This window comes from Pelobates fuscus, chromosome 12 (assembly GCF_036172605.1).
Source record: "Pelobates fuscus isolate aPelFus1 chromosome 12, aPelFus1.pri, whole genome shotgun sequence".
In the NCBI taxonomy this organism is placed as follows: domain Eukaryota; kingdom Metazoa; phylum Chordata; class Amphibia; order Anura; family Pelobatidae; genus Pelobates; species Pelobates fuscus.
The window spans coordinates 70,106,709-70,129,201 of NC_086328.1; the positions used below are offsets into that span (position 1 = coordinate 70,106,709).

Sequence of the window (22,493 nt, forward strand, 5' to 3'; positions counted from 1 at the left end):
GTTTTTTGCCTCCCTTTTAGTATAATATTAACCTTCCCATGTTCCAGGATAACCACGGTTCTGAAATATGGATTTGAGTTAACTCAGCTCCTTTAACTGCCAAGGCAAAAGACAGCAGAGATAAATCATCAAATGATACTGCACTCAATAATTGTAATGCTTTTTAATAATTCATTTAAATTCATAGATATATAGATAATTTAAATTCATAGATATATAGATATATAAGTATATACAAAAGAAAATATTGATTTCATGGGGATAATGTATCCTGTAGCAATCAATCTTGCTCCATGTGAAAAAATCCCTACAAGGAGCCAACTTATTTGTAAGCAAAATATTGCAAAACTGTAATCAATTTTACTAAAGGACACGGAGGCTCATATTATGCTTATCTCTTTCTTTATTATACCTCAGCAGCAAAGAGAAGGTATAAACATTCATAGAAAAAAAGTTTTAACAGGTTCTCCAAGGGTTAACACAACATTATACCCTTAACCAATAGGAACAGTCCTTCTATTTATAACTACTCATGTGACCTTTCCTTTCCCTCTTTCTTTGCTGCTGCCTCAGCTAAGTACCATCTCATTTTAGCTCTCCTCAGAGCAACTTATTTAGATTGTTAAAGCTTCTTTTGCTTATGTCTTTTATATTCTCAATGTTATTTTTGTGTGTTAATCCTTCTGCTCTGCTATCGACCGGCGCCTATCGGCTCCTGATACAGATAGAAGGCTTCATTGGGGTTTCCCCCCCCCCCTCCGGCGGTTAACTCCCTCCCACACCTCCCCGGGTAGTTTATTACCCGTTCTACTTCGTCCTCCCAGCGTATCGCGGCAGCCGTTACCGGCGCGAGCGCTCTGAATCCAGAGATCGCTCGCGCATGCGCAATAACGGCCACACGGCGCGGCGGCCATTTTCCAGCAATCTGACTGGTCTTTGCCGCGCTTTTTCTCCGCCCGCCCCCTGTACCTGAGGGCGGGCGCTCTCGGATTGGCTACCAGCATTGGCTGGCAGCTTACCAGTGCTCCCTGGCGGCCATTCCGGAGGGAACACTCGGAAAGCTGACAGCCTTTGTTTGTGCCTGAATTCCCTTTACATAGAGCAGAGCTCACTGCCCAAGTAGCTAATACTGTTTAGTAACAAGTTTTTCATTTAGATGTATTGGCGTTTTCTCCTGGCGACCAGAGGGGGAGATGATGAGTTTTCTCACATCCTCACCTCTTGGAACGCACGGCCATTTTCACTGGAACGCAAGCGCACCACGTGCATGAATGCGGAAGTCATTCTAAACAGCCGTCGGAAGTTTCATTACACCGGTAATTTGCCACAGATGGAAGGAATTCCTCGAGCAAATGAAAGAAGCTAGAAGGTGAAGACGCCCATCGATTACTCCAATGAACTTTAAGGGTTAGCCCTATTTAAGCAATATGTTTGAAACTGTTTGTTAGATTGATTTTTTTGATGCATGAATTTTAATCATTACTTTACTATTTGGTCCCTGAGGAAGTTCTTGCATAAGAACAAAACGCGTAGGACCTGTGGACTTTCTATTTTACTCTATTTTTTTTATTCTCAAACTGAATTAATTTGCTATTTTGTATTGTATTTTATTCATCAATTAAAACCGTTTTGGGAGCTGTTTGGTGAGGCTGGATACTTGCTCTGTCCTAGCAACCGGGCACCCTGCAGCCATTATCTAAGGAGGCTTTCTATTCCAACCCCCATCTTTACTGTGGAGAGGCACCTTTGATATGCTCTAAAAACGCTTGGAATTTGTGAGTGTATTGTCACACCTTACAACTTGATTTGGTTTCAAACAATATTGCACTACGTTTTCTATCTTTCATTATAGGCATTTCAGCGACATCCCAAAACCCTATCTTCTGAGATATGCTTAATGCATGCCCAGATACTTGGGGAAATTAACAGTACTAGACAACACCCATAACAATTAGAAACATAAAATTAGTTAATAACAATTGATAAATTGCAGTCAATATTGTAATAAGTCCACAGTCCAAATATCATCAAATATTGAAGTGTGATGTAAAAATATTCATAGCAACAGTGTGCTGACTGTATAATAATCCTGTTAGAGAACTCAATAATCTGGTACAAGTAAGCTCTGTCTGTTTGCAGGGGGTGAGGTATTTTGTATTTTTTCGTATATTGTATTTTAGATAGAAATGGTGAGTAAAAAAAAATCTGCTCTATACCCTGTTGACAATGCTAGTATATTTATGCCACAGCACCTTATAGCACAAATGTATTAGTTGGGTTTGTTCATTGTGGTGAGGTAATTCAGACTATTCTCTTTTTCCTTTGCTTTTTGAAGAAAAAAAAAAATACAACTCCCATTACTTTTGTAATTTAGGACCTCAGTTATTTAGCTGGTAAAATATTTTTTTCCAGTGGCTACAATATAAAAATTACTGATCAACCTTTGATTGTCCTTAACCCGAACTAAAAAAGGGGTGCTTTATGTCCTGGGACAATTTAGAATTTGGAGTAGAAAGTCGGGTTGCACGTTACCTCGGTCAATTTGAGAAGAGTTTGGGTTGGCAATGATTACTAGCAGTCACCCTTGTTGCAGCAAGTGTGTCATTTTAATATGGCTAAATTGTTACTCCTCTATTTAGGTGAATCCTGGAGATACTGCTTCTCGTTTATGAGTGCACCAAATAACACTTCATCTTGGTTTTTATTTGCATACCCTTAAAATAAAGTTATATTTTAACTTTGATGCTTTTGGTAGGTTCATACTCATTGTGTTTGCTATTTTCCTAAAATTTTCCGAGTGTACAGTATATAAATAAAATCTGAGCTGCAAAATGAAGAAGGGGAGGGGGGCACTAACATGGAAAAATAATCCTCTCTTACAATACTCAGCACTCATTTTAGTCAGCCCTTTAAAATTCAGCTAGATACAATTCGAAGTTTAGTGAATAAACCCCACCACATGTACCAACAGGGATCACAGCCTTTAGTTTAAAACTATATCTGTGACTGCTTTACTCGTACAACTTGTGGCAAAGTCACCAGGCACAGAAGCAATAGGAAATGTTAAATATACCAATATAGCAAACAACAACAATACAGCACAGCCTCTCCGCGTCGCCTGTTTTGACGTCACTAAACATCTTTTTCAAACTTGGCGCCCTCACCCCGCCATCCTCCAATGATTCTAGTCCATGTCGCCGCCCCTCCGAGCAGTCTCGGCCGTGTTGCTGTCGCCCAGAACTACAAGTCCCATTCCAGCCGCCCGGCTCCGCCTCTCGCTACACATGCGCAGTGGAGGCCCGGTCCGCCATTTTGTGAAGCAGGGGTCTGGAGCGATTAAACGGTGAGCTGGATCTCGTCAAGCGGCTCCGTTCCCGCCTCTCCCAGCTCTTCTCCACGGCATCCATCCAACCTGCCGGAAAAGCAGAAAAAAACCGAGAAAAAGCATCGCAGGAGAGGTAAAGAGAGTGGGAAAGGCAAGTTTTGCAGGAGCTTTCTCCGGCCTCTAGGTGTCACGATGGGGCTCCGGTTCGGGCGGCAGACGGGGGTGTTTGTCTCCCTCTATCGTTATTGTAAATTTGGTTAGAAAAAATGTCTGGAAGTCGGGCCCAAGTGTAGCCTCCATAGTACTGACCGTGCCTGTGACATGGATGCTGGTCAGAGAAAGGAGTGCGAGCTCAATCCGGATTCCCCCGATTTCAATGCAGTTTTAGGCCTTTCCTCCATTTTCTTTTCCACCCGCTCTCCTCATCGCATCCCACTGCGATCGAGGATCTGCGCAACAAAATTATCCCCTCTCTCCAGTAAATCCATCGACTCCTACATGGTACTGGGTCATGAATGATTATAAAACTGAGTACACGGAAATATTATTTCCTGGGCTTCACCTTATTCCCGCTTTTTCCTCCCAACCTTCATGGTTACTTCGTACTATGTGGATCTGTATTCATATATTTACTGAATACAATTACTTTTTCATACTGGGAGGGATAAAAAAAAAAAAGATTTTTTGTTAATGAAAATCATGATGCCACATAGATATTGATTTAAAATCGAGTAAATAAAATCACATTTTTTTCGCCCTCATTTTTGTGGGTGGGGGCATATATAGCCTCTTACATGACGAATATTATGCGAAATGCACTAATAACTGGCTGATATCGAATCCGTTGTGATGAATATTCTAATTAGAATGTTGGGTTTTCTTTGAAGCAGTACTCCTGGAACATTACACAAATCCGTAAATCCATTTGCTCAGGCGAGGTTTAATGATCCACAGATTCCACCGCAGGAGTTGTTGTTTTTTAATCTTTTTCGTTTTATGTTGTGCAATGGAACGAGTTGTTGATTCGCGAACTGTAGGGTCTCAGTCAGTACCTTATGGATTGGTCCCCACAGTAAAATAACTCTTAATACTTCAGACATGCGGAAAGAAGAGACACAGAAGGGGCAGAATTGCTTGGAAGAGCTCCCTCTGTAATCAGGCTGAGTTTATCCTTCCTTTCCCCCTCCCTCCCTCCTGGAAATAAGCACCTTTTTAGAAGCTTATATAGATTGTGAAGTTTCTATTTTTTTACGAGCGATTTCAAACAATTTTGTATGCAGACTGGGGGTTTTGTTTATTTGTGCTGGTGCAGTGGTGATTAATTCGAATAAACCATTATATAACAAGTGATTTATTTTATGGTGCAAATTTTATGACCTGCATAATGTCTGCATGCAAGTGGAACTTATTTATGATAGTTTTGATGCACTTATTCTTGTTTTCAGCATCAAAACATAGTTTTTGTTACAGGCTAGTCTATTTAGCAAAAACATTATACAACTACTTTTTATAGCAGCAACATTTAAAAAAAAAAAATCCATCTGAAACTGTTAAACAGTGGGACCATGCCAATTAAACATCCTCTACTGAATGTATCAAAAGTGGATCTTTAATTTTGTAATGCTCACCCAAAGAATGCTATATATATATATATATATATATATATATATATATATATATATATATATATATATATATATATATAAATTTTTTAATTCTCCTTACTGACTACTTTAGTAGCGGGACCTGCTTCTTTACAAAGCAATAACTTTTTTGAGACACTTAGGGCACCAACAACACTTATGTAGCTTTTAGGGCTAAACAACTGGTTATACTTGTGCATACTCTATTTTGTGTAGATTTGGCTAACTGCAGCAATCCAAAATGTTTCTTCGTAGTTCCTATACCTATGTGATGTGACAACTCTCACCCATATTGTCCCTCTTTATTATGCAGTCTTAAGTAACCAACTACCGTATATACTCATCTATAAGTCGCTCGTGTATAACTCGAGTGCAGTTTTTTGACCAACAACTGTGAAATATGCTATGACTCGTGGATAAGTCGCGGGTACGTTATTCGAATGGAATTGTTTGGTTACTGAACAGACTGTGTGGTCTCCCTTGTTAACACCTCGTAATCACCGACCACCCCTGGCGGTTAACCACTGTTGTCTCCCAAACGCAGGCAGCGGTATGGATCTCTAAGTTGGCTACACGAACCCGGCTGAAACTTGTACCCGTGCCCGTTCGACTATCCGACCAGCTAGGAGAACAGCGTTCGGGAGTCGACATTGCACCGCATTCGACTCCCGAACGCCGTACAAAATTCTATCGAAACTAGAACTGCCCTGTGGATAAGTCGACTCTGCATTTTAAAATGAAGTTTAAGACTAAAATTTCTCGACATATGCAGTAGTATATACGGTATGTGCTGTCAAGTCACCTCAGCAAAGATATTTAGGAGATATAGTTGAGCTGACACTGTTTGAACAGAGCAATTTTTGCTTTGAAATCTAATAGTCAGCCCATCCCCAGATAGGGTAAGTTTTTTCCTTGAGTGAGCAAAGTTCCAGATAGGTGGTTATATGTTAAGGTATCTGCACTAAAAGCAAACCTTCAGTGATAGACTCCAAGCAACAGAACTACTACAGTCTTGATGCCCTCCTAGAGTACGTAAACAGTTTTAAGAATGTTTTGACAAATTACCTGGGTCCCACCGCCACCTCCTCAGCAAGGAGCTTGCAGGTAGCTCCATTGCGATAAGCCAGTCAGTGGAGGACTGGGCTTGTGGGCTGAGAGCATGCCTTTCTCATATCTGTAGCAGAAACTTGCAGTGGCAGGATTTATGCAAGTTTCCAAACAATTTTTGAATTATATGTCCACATACTCTGGGAGGGTGCAAGAGCCTTCGTGGCACAACACCCACGACAGTGGGCTGTTGTGGTTATTGTGTGAAGTGTGTGTGTCCTTTAACCCCTTAAGGACACATGACATGTGTGACATGTCATGATTCCCTTTTATTCCAGAAGTTTGGTCCTTAAGGGGTTAAAATGTGACTAAGCATCAAACTCTGATTTTCTGACTGAGAATTTGTTGTATTGTGCTTCCAGCACATATCCAGGAGAGAGACAATCTCTTGACCTGCAGCGTTGCTAATTACTGCAATCGGTCTGGTTCACTTAAAGGAACACTATATTATAGTGTTGGGAATACAAATACGCCATAGAGATTAATGAACTCAGTTAATCCGATGCTATCCCTAGTGGGAAGAGGCTCAACAGCTCTCCGGAACCACCCTCTTAAAGTCTAAGATGGTAGTGTTTTTTTTTCGATTGTAAGTCTTACATTTACTTTCTTACTTGGTATCCTGAGTGACAGTGTGGAGTTGGGGGTATCTTCACGCTGATCAGTTGAAGGAGCAACAACTGCAGTAATACATCACCTGTGTGTGATTAATGCGCATCCAGGCTCACCTATCTCAGTTTCGAATGCATATCGATGAGTATTTTTGTTAGTGTCTCTCTTATGGACTTCATCTTCCATTTGTACTCACCAAGTCTCGACACTGAACAGGAAATGTAGTGTAGTACTGCCACAGTGTTAAAGGAATGTTCAGAGTCTCCATGCAGATCGTGGAGATGCTGAATGGCAGTGCAGCACTGACACAGGAAGCACCTCTAGTGGTCTTTATGAGTGACTGCTACTGAAGGTGTCCCTAGGCACTAATGTAATAACTGTCTTTTCTTTGAAAAGGCAATGCTTACATTAAAAAGCCTACAGGGACATACTGCTGCCTAGTAACAGTCATTCAGATGGCCACTAGAGTCCTTGGTCTGCACACTGTGCAGCACCTACTTTCATAGTCTCCACGCTCTGTATAGAGCTGCTGAATGTTCCCCATAGAGATGCATTGTTTGTGTGAAAATTGAATAAAAATATAAATGTTGGAACTCGTGAAAAATTGGTGCTACTATCACTTGTGTGGATCACTCAACACACACATAAAGTGCAACAAAGTGAAAATGCGAAAAGTGGTGAGAGCACTCAGTAAATATAAATATTGGCATAGATACATTCCTAAAAATAAGAATGAAAGACCATAGGGTAATATAGTTTACACATATAAAGAAACATATATTTTTGGTCCAAATCACATGGTTCTGAGTCACTTAAAAAGCGGACTCAGACTAGAGGTATAAAGCGGAGATAAATCGCTGGTATACTGGACTCCTGTAGTAGTCAGGATAGATCCTGTTCGTATTAGTAGTGGCCCCACCCCTCCCAAAATGCAGGATCAGGGTAAAAGCATTAGTTTATTTAACCATAAATAAAACAAATTAATAGTAAATGCAGAGTAAGTCCATATATCTTACCATTCTACGTGTTTCGGCACAATTCCTTCTTCAGAAGTGGAAATGCTGATAGGCACATTGTTTTGCTGCGCATGCGCAATATTCTCCCTTAGCTAAGATCATTATGACTGACCAGCCATGGCGAAATGGGCACGGCGTGGCAAAAAGGTAAATTAAAAACCACTTTCTCATGCAATTGGAGGGGGGCAGATACCTAAACAGACACACATTGGCGCACACACACTGACCGAGGCACACACAAAATAAACAAAATATATATATATATATATATATATATCACACACACACACACACACACACACACACACACACACACACACACACACACACACACAGACACACTTTCACATTTCTCACACACACAAACTGAGATTTTTATTTTAATTGAAATCCACTCATCCTCCCTACCATTGGGAGAGCTGAGTGGATCTTTTCTCTGGGGTCCAGTGGGGCTGCTCTCTCTTCCTGCGTGTGATGGGGCAGTAATCTACCTGCAGCTCCTCTCTGCTCCTTCATACTCTCTGTAGTGATGCTGGGGCTGCAGTGATGTTATATTCTGGCTCCCGGCATCATTAAACAGTGAGGGAGCAGAGAGGAACTGCAGGTATATTAATGTTCCCGTGGGCGGACGCCTTAAAGGGATAACATCCCAGGTGCAAGGGTGAAATTTCTAGTCACCATGGCAACCGGACACTTGGGATTTGTTGAACCCTGGACTATAGTATCCCTTTTAAAGAAATATAAACTTTGTTTTTTTTTAATATTTTATTTTTTTTGTGGTGTGGTTTCTCTGAGATAAAGGGTGCACAGTTAGCTTAAATCTTTCCTAGCTTTGGGGGAGTAAAAACATTCATGTTTTATTTCTTGATGTTTAAAGAATTAATCAGTGGTAAAAGGTGGTCGTACATTTTTTCTTTTTTTTTTTACGTTATTTTCATAAAACAATGTGTTTTGAGGCGAACCATTTAAACCTTGAAATGGGCAGAATTCGGGATAGCTGGGTTTTTGGGGTTGTTTATTTATATACAAAAACCCAGGTAGCCAGAATTCTGCCCATTTCAATGTTTAAATTGTTCACCACAAAGCACCTTATTTCATGAAAATAAGGTAATAAGAGTTGACCAACTTTTTATATAGGGAGGAAACTAAAATAGAACTTGTCCAAAGCACTTTCTAAAATGGAATTATATTTTATTGCTTTAACCCAGGGCTCGACAAATCCCAGGTTGCCATTGTGACAGAACTTTGTCCTGCTGTCTCTGGGATTGATCGGACCAATCCCTCCTCTTCCCTTACTCCCTATATAATACCACCAACTACTGACCAGTCTAACTGCTATAAAAAAGTGGGTATAACACTTTAAATTCGTTTTTATCTCTGTGAGCACTATATATATATATTTTTTTTCCCTCATTTCATCCATACAATTGAAGAGACTAAAAACAAGACATCCCTAAGGCAAGGATTGTAACGCCTGATTCTTTGACCTTATGATGATTACTCCTCTTTTGAGTTCAATACTTTTTATGTCACTCATTTCATATTGGCAATATTACACTAATTGACTTTCTGTTATTGCATATTCATCATGGGTTAAGGTGCTATATGAGGTTGTTGTGACTGGAGCTTGTTTGAAGCTCCTTACTATGTGAGTGTGGAGATTTGCACATAAGTGTTATGACGTACAAATAGACCGCTTTTTTTTTTTTTTTTTTTTTTTTTTTTTTTTATGCGCACCCACAAATAAAGAATTGTACACTAAAGAAAGCAAATTCATTCGGTTGCTGCCTAAAATCTTGAACTATCCTATATTAAAGGATCACTATAGGGTCTGGAACACAACCATGTATTCCTGACCCTATAGTGCAAAACCCACCATTTAGGTGGATTGTCCCCTCCCTCCCCCCTTACCCTCCCTATAAAAGTTTAAAACTCACCTTATTTCCAGCACAGCTCGGGTCTGCCCCCTTTGTGACAATCGGCACGGGGCGGGGCCAAATGCCGTTTTGGCCAATCAGGACCTCCTCATAGAGATGCATTTAATCAATGCATCTCTGTGAGGAAAATTCAGCGTCTCCATGCAGAGCGTGGGAACGCTGAACGACAGGACTGCTTACTGTGCAGCCCTGAGCCAGGAAGCCCCTCCAATGGCCATCTAAGGAGTGGCCACTTGAGGTGTCCATAGGGGCAATGTAAACATGTTTGCATGGAAATACCTGAAGGTTGTTCTGGTGACTATAGTGTCCCTTTAAAGTATTTCTTCTACTATTGGGTGCTACCTGCTGCTTCTTCTCATGGGTGTATCATGTTTTTTTACTTTTCAATGGTTTGAGGGGAATACCTTGTGTTCAGTGTTCGCTTCCAAAAGTAATCAGGTGATTGGTCTATTAGTGCTTGTTCATCCTTGTGTGTATTGTTTTCCCAGGTCACTTCAGCATTCAAACGAGTCTTGAAGTTAAAAGCAGTAACCAATCCCATCACTCATAAAAATTAAATAACCCCTTCTAAAAACAAAAAATCTTCACCATTGTATTTTGCAGTCATAATTGGATCCAAAACACTGGACAGACTCCTCAATGCAGCTTGATATGCCATTTCTAAAGTTATAAAGATTGATAACTTTTTTGTCCAATCAAGTGCTTCTTGTAGGGGCACTTGTCATTTGCTGCAGTTCTATGAGAATTAAATCCAATGTTTGTCATGGCATACTGACATATTCTGGCTTTGAACGCAAAGTATTTGACTTGTTCAATCTATTTTAGCCAAACCAGCCTAGTGGCTCTAGAGACATTGAGATTTTAAAATGTAAACTTTCTCAGAAGCCGCATTGTTTTTAATTTGCAGTGCTACAAGGGCAGTATCTTTGCCCGAAGATCATTTAATTAAGTGGACACACAAGACACCTATATAATAATGCATTTCATAGGATTTGATCTCATTAAAGGGATACTATAGTCACCAAATTTTTTTGCAGTTTTGGAGTACAGATTCTGACCCTGCAGTCTCACTGCTCAATTCTCTGCCATTTGGTAGTTAAATCACTTTTTGTTTCTGGCAGAGTGTTCTGCTGGAGATATAGACCACAAGCTCTTTTGTGCCAGCCTTGTCTAATCTACCCAGCTGCCCATTTTGGTCTGGTAGTCTATCATGTCATAGGTTTATGACTCGTATATCTTAGAATAACAGATGTGAGTGGGTATATCCCATGCAAATGGTTGGCGACCAGGTGTTGTGGCACCTTATGTCAAAGAGTGGTTTGTTTTGTATTGACATGCATCACTTTTGAGTTTATTTTTTTTAACAAGTATACCAACCAAAATAAAGCAAGAAAAACTTTAAAAACTGTGTAATAAACTTACTATAGCTGTGCATTATTGGGCACAGTTGTCTCAAATTGATGAATGTCCCTTTAACCTTGGTGCCATGGTTTTATAGGAACCACTAGCTTATTTTCCAAATCATAATATTCATGGATGACAGTGTTCAAAACTAGATATAATGGCACGATGCTATGAGTTACACGTGCTTTTGATTTGTTGCACCAAAACTGGACATAAACAGACTTCTCATGGGTGTATCATAAATGAGCTTCGTTGCATTGAGAACTATATAAATAATTTAGCTCACATGCAATACTGTACAGACAGGCCAAACACTGGTTAAAAAAGAAATAATTGCTTAAAAGTAGCAGTCATGGGTAACTCATTCTAAAAGAGTTATTCACTAAAGTGTGAATTTAGTTTGAGCATTTAATTTTTTTTAAGGATGATTTAAAAAAAAAAGTACATGATGAGGGATTTAACTTTTTCTTTATTTCTGTTTATGGGGATATCAAAGCATGTGGGTATTCATCCTAAAATATTCTGATATACCATCAGATGTCAAATACTTTATTAAACCTTTTGGTTTTATCAGTGTTTCTAATGGTTTGAAAATATTTGTTTATGCATTTGCAGTGTGACCATTTGCATGATGAAAGTAATATGTGTACATAAGATGTCACTTTCAGTGTTTTAAATATTTAAAATTGTATATTAAATATATACGTTGTTAAATGCTGCAATAGTTTTAAAGCTTGTCCTACTTATAGTGACTTCTGGGACACATTTTATACATTGTATAAATCTTGGATATACTGAAATATTCAAACCAAAATTATAGGTTAAAAACTACAAACCTTTAAAAAAAGACACTTTCAAAGTGCTAACTCGACCCTATAACTTCCAGGACAACAGTGCTTTATAGAAATGCCAAAGGTTTCTGGAAGCTGTAGTACAGTTAAAAAAATACATTAAAAAAAAATTGCTATTCCAGGTTATTAGGTAAGACTATAATGTATATTTCTGCTTTTATCAGGTGAGAATGGAAAGCGAAATGGCAGATGCCATTATGGAGGATTCGGAGACCTTCATGAAGAGGAAAGAAACCAAAACCTATCAGAGACGTCGTGAGGGTGGAGCTGATGATGATGGCTGTGTTATAGTCCAAGCACAGGCAGATGTAAGTGAAGTACCCCATGATGTTAACAGCAATGTCCAGATGGTGATGATGGAACAGCTTGACCCCACTCTCTTACAAATGAAAACAGAGGTAATGGAAGGCGTGATTCCTCAAGAAGGAGATGGTACCGTGGATGACACGCAGATTATAACATTGCAGGTTGTAAATATGGAGGAACAGCCTATTAACTTGGGCGAGCTTCAGCTTGTCCAGGTGCCAGTAGCTGTTCCTGTAGGCACTGCAGGTGAACTTCATGCAGCTTATGAGAATGAAGTCTCTAAAGAAGGTCTTCAAGAAGGAGAGCCAATGATTTGTCACACATTGCCTCTTCCAGAGGGTTTCCAAGTTGTTAAAGTTGGTGCAAATGGAGAAGTGGAAACACTTGAACAAACAGAGCTACATCCTCAAGATGACCCTGGCTGGCAGAAGGATCCTGATTACGTGCCCCCTGTTAAAAAGACAAAGAAAAACAAGAAGAGTAAACTCCGCTATACAGAAGAAGGGAAAGATGTTGATGTGTCAGTTTATGATTTTGAAGAAGAGCAGCAGGAAGGTCTACTTTCTGATGTGAATGCAGAAAAAGTAGTGGGAAATATGAAGCCTCCAAAACCAACAAAAATTAAGAAGAAAGGTACGTTCATAAAGTGTATCTGCTTTCTAAACTATGTCAGGGCTTTTCATAAACCTTTAAATATATGTCTTAGTTAGAGGCAGTAACTATAAGTAGGTGTTCAACTTCAGTAAGGTGTACTCATTGTACAGTAAGAGATGTCAATACCATTTTTTTCACTTTAAACTAGATTTATTTAGAGTGGTTATTTATTCCTAGACCCAAAAGTGTATCCCCTCTTCAATTTAGTGGACCTTGCCTAGTAGTAAGAGACCTATATTTATAAGGTCTCCAACTGCCCACACTATTTACTGTAATGCTTTTACAGCACAATGTGTTAACTTTATCTTGTCTCCTCCATTGAGCATTAATCACACAAAGGAGGCAGCTGCAGGGAATTTACAGCACTATATAAGAACTGATGCATTAACCCCTTAAGGACCAAACTTCTGGAATAAAAGGGAATCATGACATGTCAGACACGTCATGTGTCCTTAAGGGGTTAAACACACTGCAATAAGGGAAGTACATAGTAAAGCCGTGTGTGTCACAGCCAGGGAATGACTGGACGAGTGGCTAAGGCTGCATAAGCAAAGTGATCTAACTCCTAAATGACAGTGAAATTTCAAGAGAACGATCTGTAAACCAACACCATTTGTTTGAGCCTAGAGCAGGGTTGCCCCTAAAAGGTAGATCTCCAGATGTTGTAGAACTACAACTCATTTGATGCTTTGCATGGCTTTACAATAACAAAGTCTCATGGAAGCTGTAGTTTTAAAACATCTGGGGATCTGCCTTTTGGGCACCACTGAATATCCCTTTAAATCTCTACTTGATAATAGTTATGAGACAGAGGTCATGTTGTATATGTAGATACTACTTGTTTTTTCGCCTATGAATTATTTATATGGTGTATGTGTGTGTGTGTGTGTGTGTGTTTAAAAATGGCACAAACCAATTGTAGTTTCTAAAATGTAGTGTGCAGATTGTTCACTCCTGTTTTGCTTGTTTGTTTGCATAGGTGTAAAGAAAACGTTCCAGTGTGAGCTGTGTAGTTACACTTGCCCCAGACGTTCTAACTTGGACCGCCATATGAAAAGCCACACTGATGAACGACCACATAAATGTCATCTCTGTGGAAGGGCTTTTCGAACAGTTACTTTGCTTAGGAACCATCTAAATACCCACACAGGTCAGTTTTATATATGTGTTTTATTCATCTCACCTCCACCATCCGGTTAATTTGTAAAACATAAACAGCTTTTCATCAGCCAACTTGTAAATACACAACATGGCCAGAAGTATGTGGACACCTGATGACAACTATATGAGCTTGCTGGAGTTGCCATCCCCTATGCAGCTTTAACAGCCACCAGTATAACTGTAGGAAAGGGCCTTCCCAATTGTTTTCTCAAAGTTTTTAAAGTACCCAATTGTTTTATAATCTTCTAGCATTAAAATAACTATTCACTGAAACTAAAGGCTTGGCTCAAAAGCAGAATTCTCTCTCCTGCAGAAAACGTTACAGTAGGCACTATATCACAGTAGGCAGCACATTCTCTTGGTCATAGTGCATGGAACCTGTATGTGCAGTGTTTGTCTATGAAAGACACATACATGCTTTAAGTCTTCTGCTGGCAGTCATGTGAAGTCTGTGTATATTTGATGTATAAAGTCAGCATTCACACAGTCTGTTGCATTTAAGGTTTTTAGAGGTACAATGACACCAAGTGTCCACCGATTACAGGGTCTCTCCGAGCTGATTGTGACCAGTTGCACAGCACCGTTTACAATCGTCTGGGAAAGCATGCTTCATTCACTATTACAGACAAATGTGATGGCGACAACATTCCGCTATGTTTTAGCTATGAAACCTATGAGCTGGAAGTAGAGTTAATGCTGGATTTGGGTTAGGGATAGCCCATGGCAGGGGTAGGCAATCTTCAACACTCCAAATGTGGACTACATCTCCCCTGATACTTTACCACCACTATTATGGCTGTAATCACATTACAGGAGATGTAGCCCACAACTTCTGGTGTCCCTAGGGGTAAGGGTAAGCTGTTACAGAGGGTGGGGGATCCTAAATTAAGGTGGAAAGCACTGCACAAATTTTAGATTTTGTTTTTACTCAGATCTTGGACTGTTGCAGGTTAAACATGTTTCTTCACTTTATACAGGAACTAGGCCACACAAATGTCCTGATTGTGACATGGCCTTTGTAACCAGTGGGGAGTTGGTGAGACATCGTCGTTATAAACATACACATGAGAAACCTTTTAAGTGCTCGATGTGTGATTATGCTAGTGTTGAGGTAAGAAACGTTTGCCACTGAAAATTGTTTGTATATGTTGTTTTATTATCAAACTGCAAATTTATGTAAATTGTGCAACTACATTTTTAAAGGAACACTCCAAGCACCATAACAACTACATACTGTTGAAGTAGCTATGCTGCCAGGAATGTCCTTTGCCTTCCCCAGATTAAGTTATTTGAATGGTTTGGCAATTTACCTGGATCCTGCCAGGTGCCTATTGCAGAAGAATCCAGTTGAGGTAAACAGGGCTGTTAATGAAGGTTGAGATTATTAGCTGAGTTCTGTCCTGTGTCAGACCTATTTTCAGCTGAATGAAAAAGACAGATACATTCTGCAGAAGAAGCCAGGTGGGGTTATAGGTGCCTGGGTAACTCATGTAAGTAGAATAATTTTACAAGTTGTTACTTTGTGATTGGGACATGACACTGACATAACCATTACAGCTTGCTCCAGTTGTTCTGACCCATGGTAAGTGTTTTTTGTGTGTGATAATTCTAGGTTTCATTATTTTTCTTTTTTAACCCACAAGGGGGAAAAAGGCAATTTTTTTGTGGTGTAGTTCATACAAGTCTTCATGTTGAATCCTGACTTGATTAGTTTTGACCAGGCAGAGGGAAGGCTTAATCTAATCCTTGACTGTCTGTCAGTGATCTGATTCTGATGACATGCAGTGCATTCTCAGCTTAGAGTGCTGTGTATTTCTCTTTTTCAAATTTCCAGTGACACCACAACTAACTGATCTGAAAGGAGTCCTTCATAAATTTGAACTGGTTATGAGAATTTGGCTTATTTTCTGTAGAGACCTGGGTGTTGTATGGCAGTAGTTATTAGGGGTTTCAATTGGACCCTCTTTTTGCCTGCCAAATGTGGACATTTAAATATTTCTAAAACAGCTCAAAAAGTTTAGATACTCATGTAGCCATTTGTGCTAAACTGGATGTGTTCCTATTTTTGGAATAGTCTGGATACATTAAGTGTGTGGTAAATTTAGAGAATAGTAAATATAGCTTACTATTCTGCAATTTATTCTTTATTTCCTGGATACCTACCAAATGTTCATATTTTTTGTATTTGTGGTATGTTTAAGTCTTCTTTAAATTTAATTATTGCTTTAATTAAAGACTTGACTCTATGTTCTAATATGACTTCCTTTTCATTTTAGGTCAGCAAATTGAAGCGCCACATTCGTTCCCACACTGGGGAGCGACCTTTCCAATGCAGCTTGTGCAGCTATGCTAGCAGGGATACTTACAAACTTAAGAGACACATGCGAACCCACTCTGGTAAGTAACATAAATTCGTTTTCTAGATGCTACACCCAAAATTTAATTTCAGTGTGTATGTGGTCTCTCATTTGCATTGTTAAATTTGTCCAATGTGTGTGTAGGAATAGCTGCAGCCATGCACATACCTTGTGGGCAACTTGGCAAAACTTTGAACCCTTGATACAAACTGCAAAAGAGTATGGATGCTTCCAGCTAATTGATCAATTACACTCTCTTAATGAGTACCGCTGCAGTATAAACTACTTATTCACATTCCTGAGCATGTATTTAATGAGATTTGACTCTAAAGAGCAGAACTGGAAACTTTTATTTCCTGGTCAGGGAGGATTCTGCTGACAACACTTGCTGTTGCAAGCACAAAAATGTGATGGTGTTTTTTGTGTGCATGTGTATGCTTCTACCTGTTCTGTTTGTTTTTTGAAAACGTGTACAAAAATGTTTAATGGGGATTTTTGAAATGGCTTTCAAATGTTTGGCATGCACCATTTTATAGAGATCGTGGCTAATAAAATAGTGGTGATTTTTTTTTTCCCTCTAACCACCTAATATCAGTGACACCTGCTCTGTCATAATTTATTTCCTAATGCTTTCTCAAGCAGAAAAGGTATTAATGTGAATAGTTTTGTTTTTTCAGGTGAAAAGCCATATGAATGCTACATTTGTCATGCTCGCTTTACCCAGAGTGGTACCATGAAAATGCACATTTTACAGAAGCACACTGAAAATGTGGCAAAATTTCATTGTCCTCACTGTGACACAGTTATTGCAAGAAAGAGTGACTTGGGTGAGTATTTGTGGCATCACTTTTGTTTGTAAAATTTAAATGCCTCTACTGTTAACAAATCCGTGCTAACTAAATTTAAAAAACACATTTTAATACACTTTCTGTGATATTTTGACACAATTTATAAATCGCTTTAATAATATAATGTGTATATACACATTATATAATGGCTTTTATAATATATTGTGGGTCATGGTTTTAACTATAACTTCCTTTTTAAATCAGGGGTCCATTTGCGAAAACAGCACTCCTATATTGAACAGGGAAAGAAATGTCGCTACTGTGATACGGTGTTCCATGAGCGTTATGCTCTGATCCAACATCAGAAGTCTCATAAAAATGAAAAGAGATTTAAATGTGATCAATGCGAATATGCTTGTAGACAGGTAAGAGGATTATTGAATGGTTAATTTTGTGCTGATTTGTATATAACTAGTACTTGTACAATTGACTTAATGGAGTCGTGTTTCTAAACATGTTAATACATATTTCTTGCGTCCCTTTACAAGCTAAAGATTGTCTGTCTAGATTACATTTTTTGCTTTTGTTACTAAATTAGAACTTTCATTTCCATATTTTTACATTGGTCTTGTTTTTTTCTTTTTCTTCAGGAACGCCATATGATAATGCACAAACGGACCCATACTGGTGAGAAACCCTATGCCTGCAGCCATTGTGATAAAACCTTCCGCCAGAAACAGCTTTTGGACATGCATTTCAAAAGATACCATGATCCCAGCTTTGTCCCTGCAGCTTTTGTTTGTTCTAAGTGTGGGAAAACATTTACTCGCAGGGTAAGGATGTCTCAGTGTAGTCCCAATATTGGCACATGAATGTGTCTAAAATGAAAGTACTGTTCTTTATGAAATAATTTGCTTACCCATGGCCAGTTAGTTTTACGCTTTATCTGTAATATTTGAATTTAAACTAGAAATGTTATTTGCAGTTAGTTGACTTTGCCTTTGAAAAATTTTACTTTAAAAAAATGTCATGAAATTATTGCTCTAAACTTAAAAAAAAGTGTTTTTGAAATGTCTTAAAACCCATTCTTCCAAGCTCTAGCACCCTGAACCACTTTCGAGAGCAAGTGGCGAGACACAGGGATCTGTGCATTTGAAAGGTTCTAGTGAACAGCTGCACAGTGTATTTTAACTGGAGTATGTACCTGACCGTAAAAAGGTGCACTATGCACCATAACCATTTTAATGTGATTTCAGTTAGGGTGCTTAGCTGTCCCTTTACTTTTTTTCCAAAACCAAGTTGTTTGTCCAGTACAAAACTTTTTTTTTTGGGAAAATGATGCTTAATGTTCTTGCATACCCAACAGAATACAATGTCTCGACATGCTGATAATTGCACTGGACCTGATGGTACAGATGGTGAAAATGGAGGGGATGGTGAAATTATTCACAAGAAAGTGAAGCGTGGACGTAAAAGAAAAATGCGTTCTAAGAAAGAAGGCTCCACAGATAGTGGTAAGAGTTTGAGTGACTGCAGATTTATTAGAAATAAAGTTCTTTGAAATTATTTTTACAAATAATACTTCTCAGCCCAACTGGTAATTTGTTCATCAATAAGGCTATGCAAAGTACAGTACAGGAGGCAAGAAAATGTTGCCATCAGCAGAAGAAACATAAAATTGTGGGTCTAACGAAAGTAATTTTCTTCAGATTCTATACAGACTAATAAACATCTAATTGCATTATTGGAAAACCAGAATATTTAAAGTTATAATAGAATGAGGGGTAACCGCCTAATGATCAAAGGCTAAGTCTCTGTTATTCTGGTGTCCATAAGGATTTGTCCCATTTTGTAGCAAAATTGAAAAAGTCTGGGTATTTTACTATGTTTAAACGTAGAAAATAATCTTTAGTAAAATACTTGTTATGCTAATTTCAAGGTTCGCTCTATATTTCTATTTCATACAGACCTATACAGTCAGTCAATTTAGTTATCTTCTTGGACTGCCTGGCTCCTGAAATTATGCATAACACTAACATTTGTATTGGCTAATATCTCCACATTTACTTTTGGTTGAAAGTATGTTAATGTGCAAAATGCTTGCTGGCATGCAAACTCTGACTGCATCATCTACTCTTGGTGCTTACTAGACTTGTGCACAAATCTTGTTCAGCTATGGTGAACCAATCAAATGCCTGTTAATCATTGGACTAACTGGTCCACTCATATGGCAAATCACAAACACTGATTAGTTGATCTAGTGAAAAACAGGTGTTCAATGCACCTGAACAGGATTTGTGGACATTAGTCATATGTATTTGAAGCATTGTAGAGAAGTTTATATGCTGAATCCACCTGAAGTCTGTGGATAGTCAATACAATGTTAAACAAAAATCTGCACACCAGTCGAGCCATAAGACTTGCTTTTCCAGCAGAAATCACAAATTTGCAGTCATGTTGCTAGGATTCTGGGTGGGCACATGCAAATTAGTTTACAAAGAATCAAATGTTTGCCTCATTCCATTTTAAACATGGATTCCTTTGAGTCTGTGTTTGCTGGATTGAACACCTGTTTTTCGCTAGATCAACTAATCGGTGTTTGTGATTTGCCATATGAGTGGACCAGTTAGTCCAACGATTAACAGGCATTTGATTGGTTCACCATAGCTGAAAATGGAAAGAGGCAAAATGTGATTCCTTGTTGAACTCATTTGCATATCCTTTGCAGTAGTAATATCACTGCAAATTTGTGGAAGGGGTTTTCAATCACAATTTTCCCCCACCATAACTTTTGGGTTTATGTGTGTATTTACATTCAAACAATATAAATTATATTAGATATATAGTTTTGTTGTTGTTATGACTTTGATTTAACTTTATGCTGAAAACCCCAAATACAGTAGTATATTGATGGAATTTAATTTTATGATAATGTATTTTAATCCCCCTTCCCATAATTCTCAGAGGACAATGCTGAACCGGAACTTGATGATGATGATGAGGATGACGACGAAGATGAAGATGAGGATGAGACACCAGTAGAGATAGAAGCAGAAAATGAACCAGAACCACCTCTGTCTCCTGTCCCTCCTCCTGCAAAAAGACGCCGTGGAAGGCCGTCTGGCAAAGCTAATCAAGCTAAACAAAGTACGTTTCTATTTTTTCACACAACACTGTGGTTCGAACATTAAAAGGGAAAAGTCACCTCTGCACTCCTTGTGCTTACTATGCCTTGAGTCTGTAGTGAAGTGCCATGTAAGTACATGGAACACTTGTGCATTCCTGCTATAGTGCTGTAGGCATGATCAGCCTGTACCAGGACACCCAGACATTTTACAAACACACAAAATAACATTGTCTATAATTTATATTTCATTTTATAAACAGCCATATTTACAGTTGGTTTAAATTTCCCTTTTCTTTTTTTTTTCAGCTGCAGCTCTAATTCAGGTAGAGGATCAGAGCACAGGACAAATTGAGAGCATCATTGTCCAAGTGAAGAAGGAGTCAGACCTTGAGTCAGAGGTTGTGGTGGGAGCTTCTGTCCCACATCCTACTGTGGAAGCTCCTAATGGTGACCTCACACCAGAGATGATTTTGAGCATGATGGACCGGTGATGCAGGACAGACCCGCAGCTTGCTGATTGAACTGGCCTGGGCTGTGTTTAAATGGCTCATTTCTATTTTATCGGATTTGTTTTTCTTTTTGTTGCTTTGCAAAATTTATTCAATTTTTTTTTTTAAAAGACCTGTTTTACCATATCCACACCAGAGTAAAACCATTGAAGAAAGTGGCAAGATAATACTTGCTGAATTTGATCAACAGATTTCACATTGGCCAATGAAACATCAATGGAAAACTTTCATGTTCTCTGTTTTAGTGGTGTATTACAAGATAAGTGAGACTTATTGTACGATGACGATTCAGCGATGTAATCTAAATTAAGGTTTCATTTTTTTTTTACTCCCTACAGAGACTGCACATTAATCTTGTTACTCAGTTTTTGTTCCTATAGATTATGATAGGCAGTTAAAAAAAAAAAGAAAAATAATAATCACAAGATGCAAAAGTGAATGAGCTACCATTAAAACAAATGTACCATTTGCCTATTGTACTTGCTGTATGTTTGTATACTACTTAAGATGTACCCTTTTTTATTGTTGCAAATTATGATAGGGTGTGAGATTTAAACTATTTTGACTTTGTTCCCAGGTAGACAAAATCTGATTGCAAAAGAACTTTGATGTCCACTATTTAGCATGCTTTAAGGCGCCCCTTCCTTTTATTTTCCTTTTTTGTGAGAGACCTGAAACTCTGTAAATAACTTTTTTACATTTTAATCTTTTTCTACATTTGAATAACTATAGAAGGATGAGGTAAGAAGTAATTTTATTGGCTGGTATAATGGGATGAAAAATATTTACTTAAATACATTGGGCACAAAATGTAGATCCATTTTTTTTATTTATTTATTTTTAATCTTCTTTTGCCCCTTTTTTGTTTGTCTTAATGGATGTTCATTTGTTTTTAACTTCCCATGCGTATTAGTGTGTAGTTGAAGTGTCAAGTGAGAGAGAAATTGCAATTAATAACAGGCAATTGGATAGGTATTGCTCCAACTGACCTATTCCGTTTAACATTGCTCTGATACTATAATGTTTCCTTTTAATCTAAAAATAAAACAAACATAGGATTGATGCACAAAATGTGAACACCTGTATATTACATCATGGTTTTTTTTTTGTTGTTTTTTTTCTTCCTTTCTAACTTATAAATATTTTTTTCCACTGTGTACTGCTTTTTAAGAGCAATCATTGACAGTCTAAGGATAGAGCAAATCATTTTTTTTTTTTTTTTTGTAACTCGCTGTCCTGTGAGATTTGTTGTTTTAGGAAGCCAAAATGGGGAAAAAAAATGTAAAAAATTTGTGATGGGAAAACGATGAAGAGGATTTTGCGAATGTAACACTGTACAGCTAATAAATGAATTAATGTATGCTTTTCATGGTTTTTGGTTATGGTGTTACAGACACCACCTAGGATTAAATGTAATTTTTTTTTTTGTCTGTATAAAGATTCGGAATATAATTATTTTTAAACTTTGTATTATGTATAAGTATGGAATGAGTAAGAGGGGAATCATGTTTTAAGCAAAGGTTTTTGTTTGTTTGTTTTTGCTTTTTAAACTCCTAAATGCGTAGTTTACCCTAGAATCCAGTTTTTTATTTTTTTTCAGAATCCTTTTTTTTTTTTTTTTCTGTGTATTTAGGCACTCAAATTACAGATCTTGGTTAATTAAAACTGAACAGACTGATGTTCTATGCTCTTAAGGTTG

At 38.2% G+C, this 22,493-nt stretch overlaps 1 protein-coding gene across 2 annotated transcripts; it reads left to right on the forward strand.

The window, feature by feature from the left end:
• Nucleotides 1-3,289: 3,289 nt before the first annotated feature.
• CTCF (CCCTC-binding factor) lies at nucleotides 3,290-22,155 on the forward strand. 2 transcript variants are annotated; one of them, XM_063438622.1, is made up of 11 exons: nucleotides 3,290-3,476; nucleotides 12,057-12,831; nucleotides 13,832-14,002; nucleotides 14,991-15,124; nucleotides 16,290-16,410; nucleotides 17,048-17,197; nucleotides 17,423-17,583; nucleotides 17,809-17,991; nucleotides 18,525-18,672; nucleotides 20,123-20,305; nucleotides 20,592-22,155. In XM_063438622.1, exons 2-11 carry the CDS (start codon nucleotides 12,063-12,065, stop codon nucleotides 20,774-20,776), a joined length of 2,205 nt encoding a protein of 734 aa, XP_063294692.1. In that variant the 5' UTR covers nucleotides 3,290-3,476; nucleotides 12,057-12,062; the 3' UTR covers nucleotides 20,777-22,155. The 2 variants fall into 2 exon arrangements, with proteins under 2 accessions (XP_063294692.1, XP_063294693.1); XM_063438623.1 differs by having other exon boundaries at nucleotides 3,290-3,458.
• The last annotated feature ends 338 nt before the right edge of the window (nucleotides 22,156-22,493 follow it).

Bases quoted from the DNA above. Each gene is read 5' to 3' on its own strand.
- CTCF (XM_063438622.1), top strand. From the start codon at position 12,063: ATGGAAAGCGAAATGGCAGATGCCATTATGGAGGATTCGGAGACCTTC. The intron at 15,125-16,289 runs GTAAGAAACGTT...TTTTCATTTTAG, and splicing joins GTGATTATGCTAGTGTTGAG to GTCAGCAAATTGAAGCGCCA. The intron at 17,198-17,422 runs GTGAGTATTTGT...TTTTTAAATCAG, and splicing joins TGCAAGAAAGAGTGACTTGG to GGGTCCATTTGCGAAAACAG.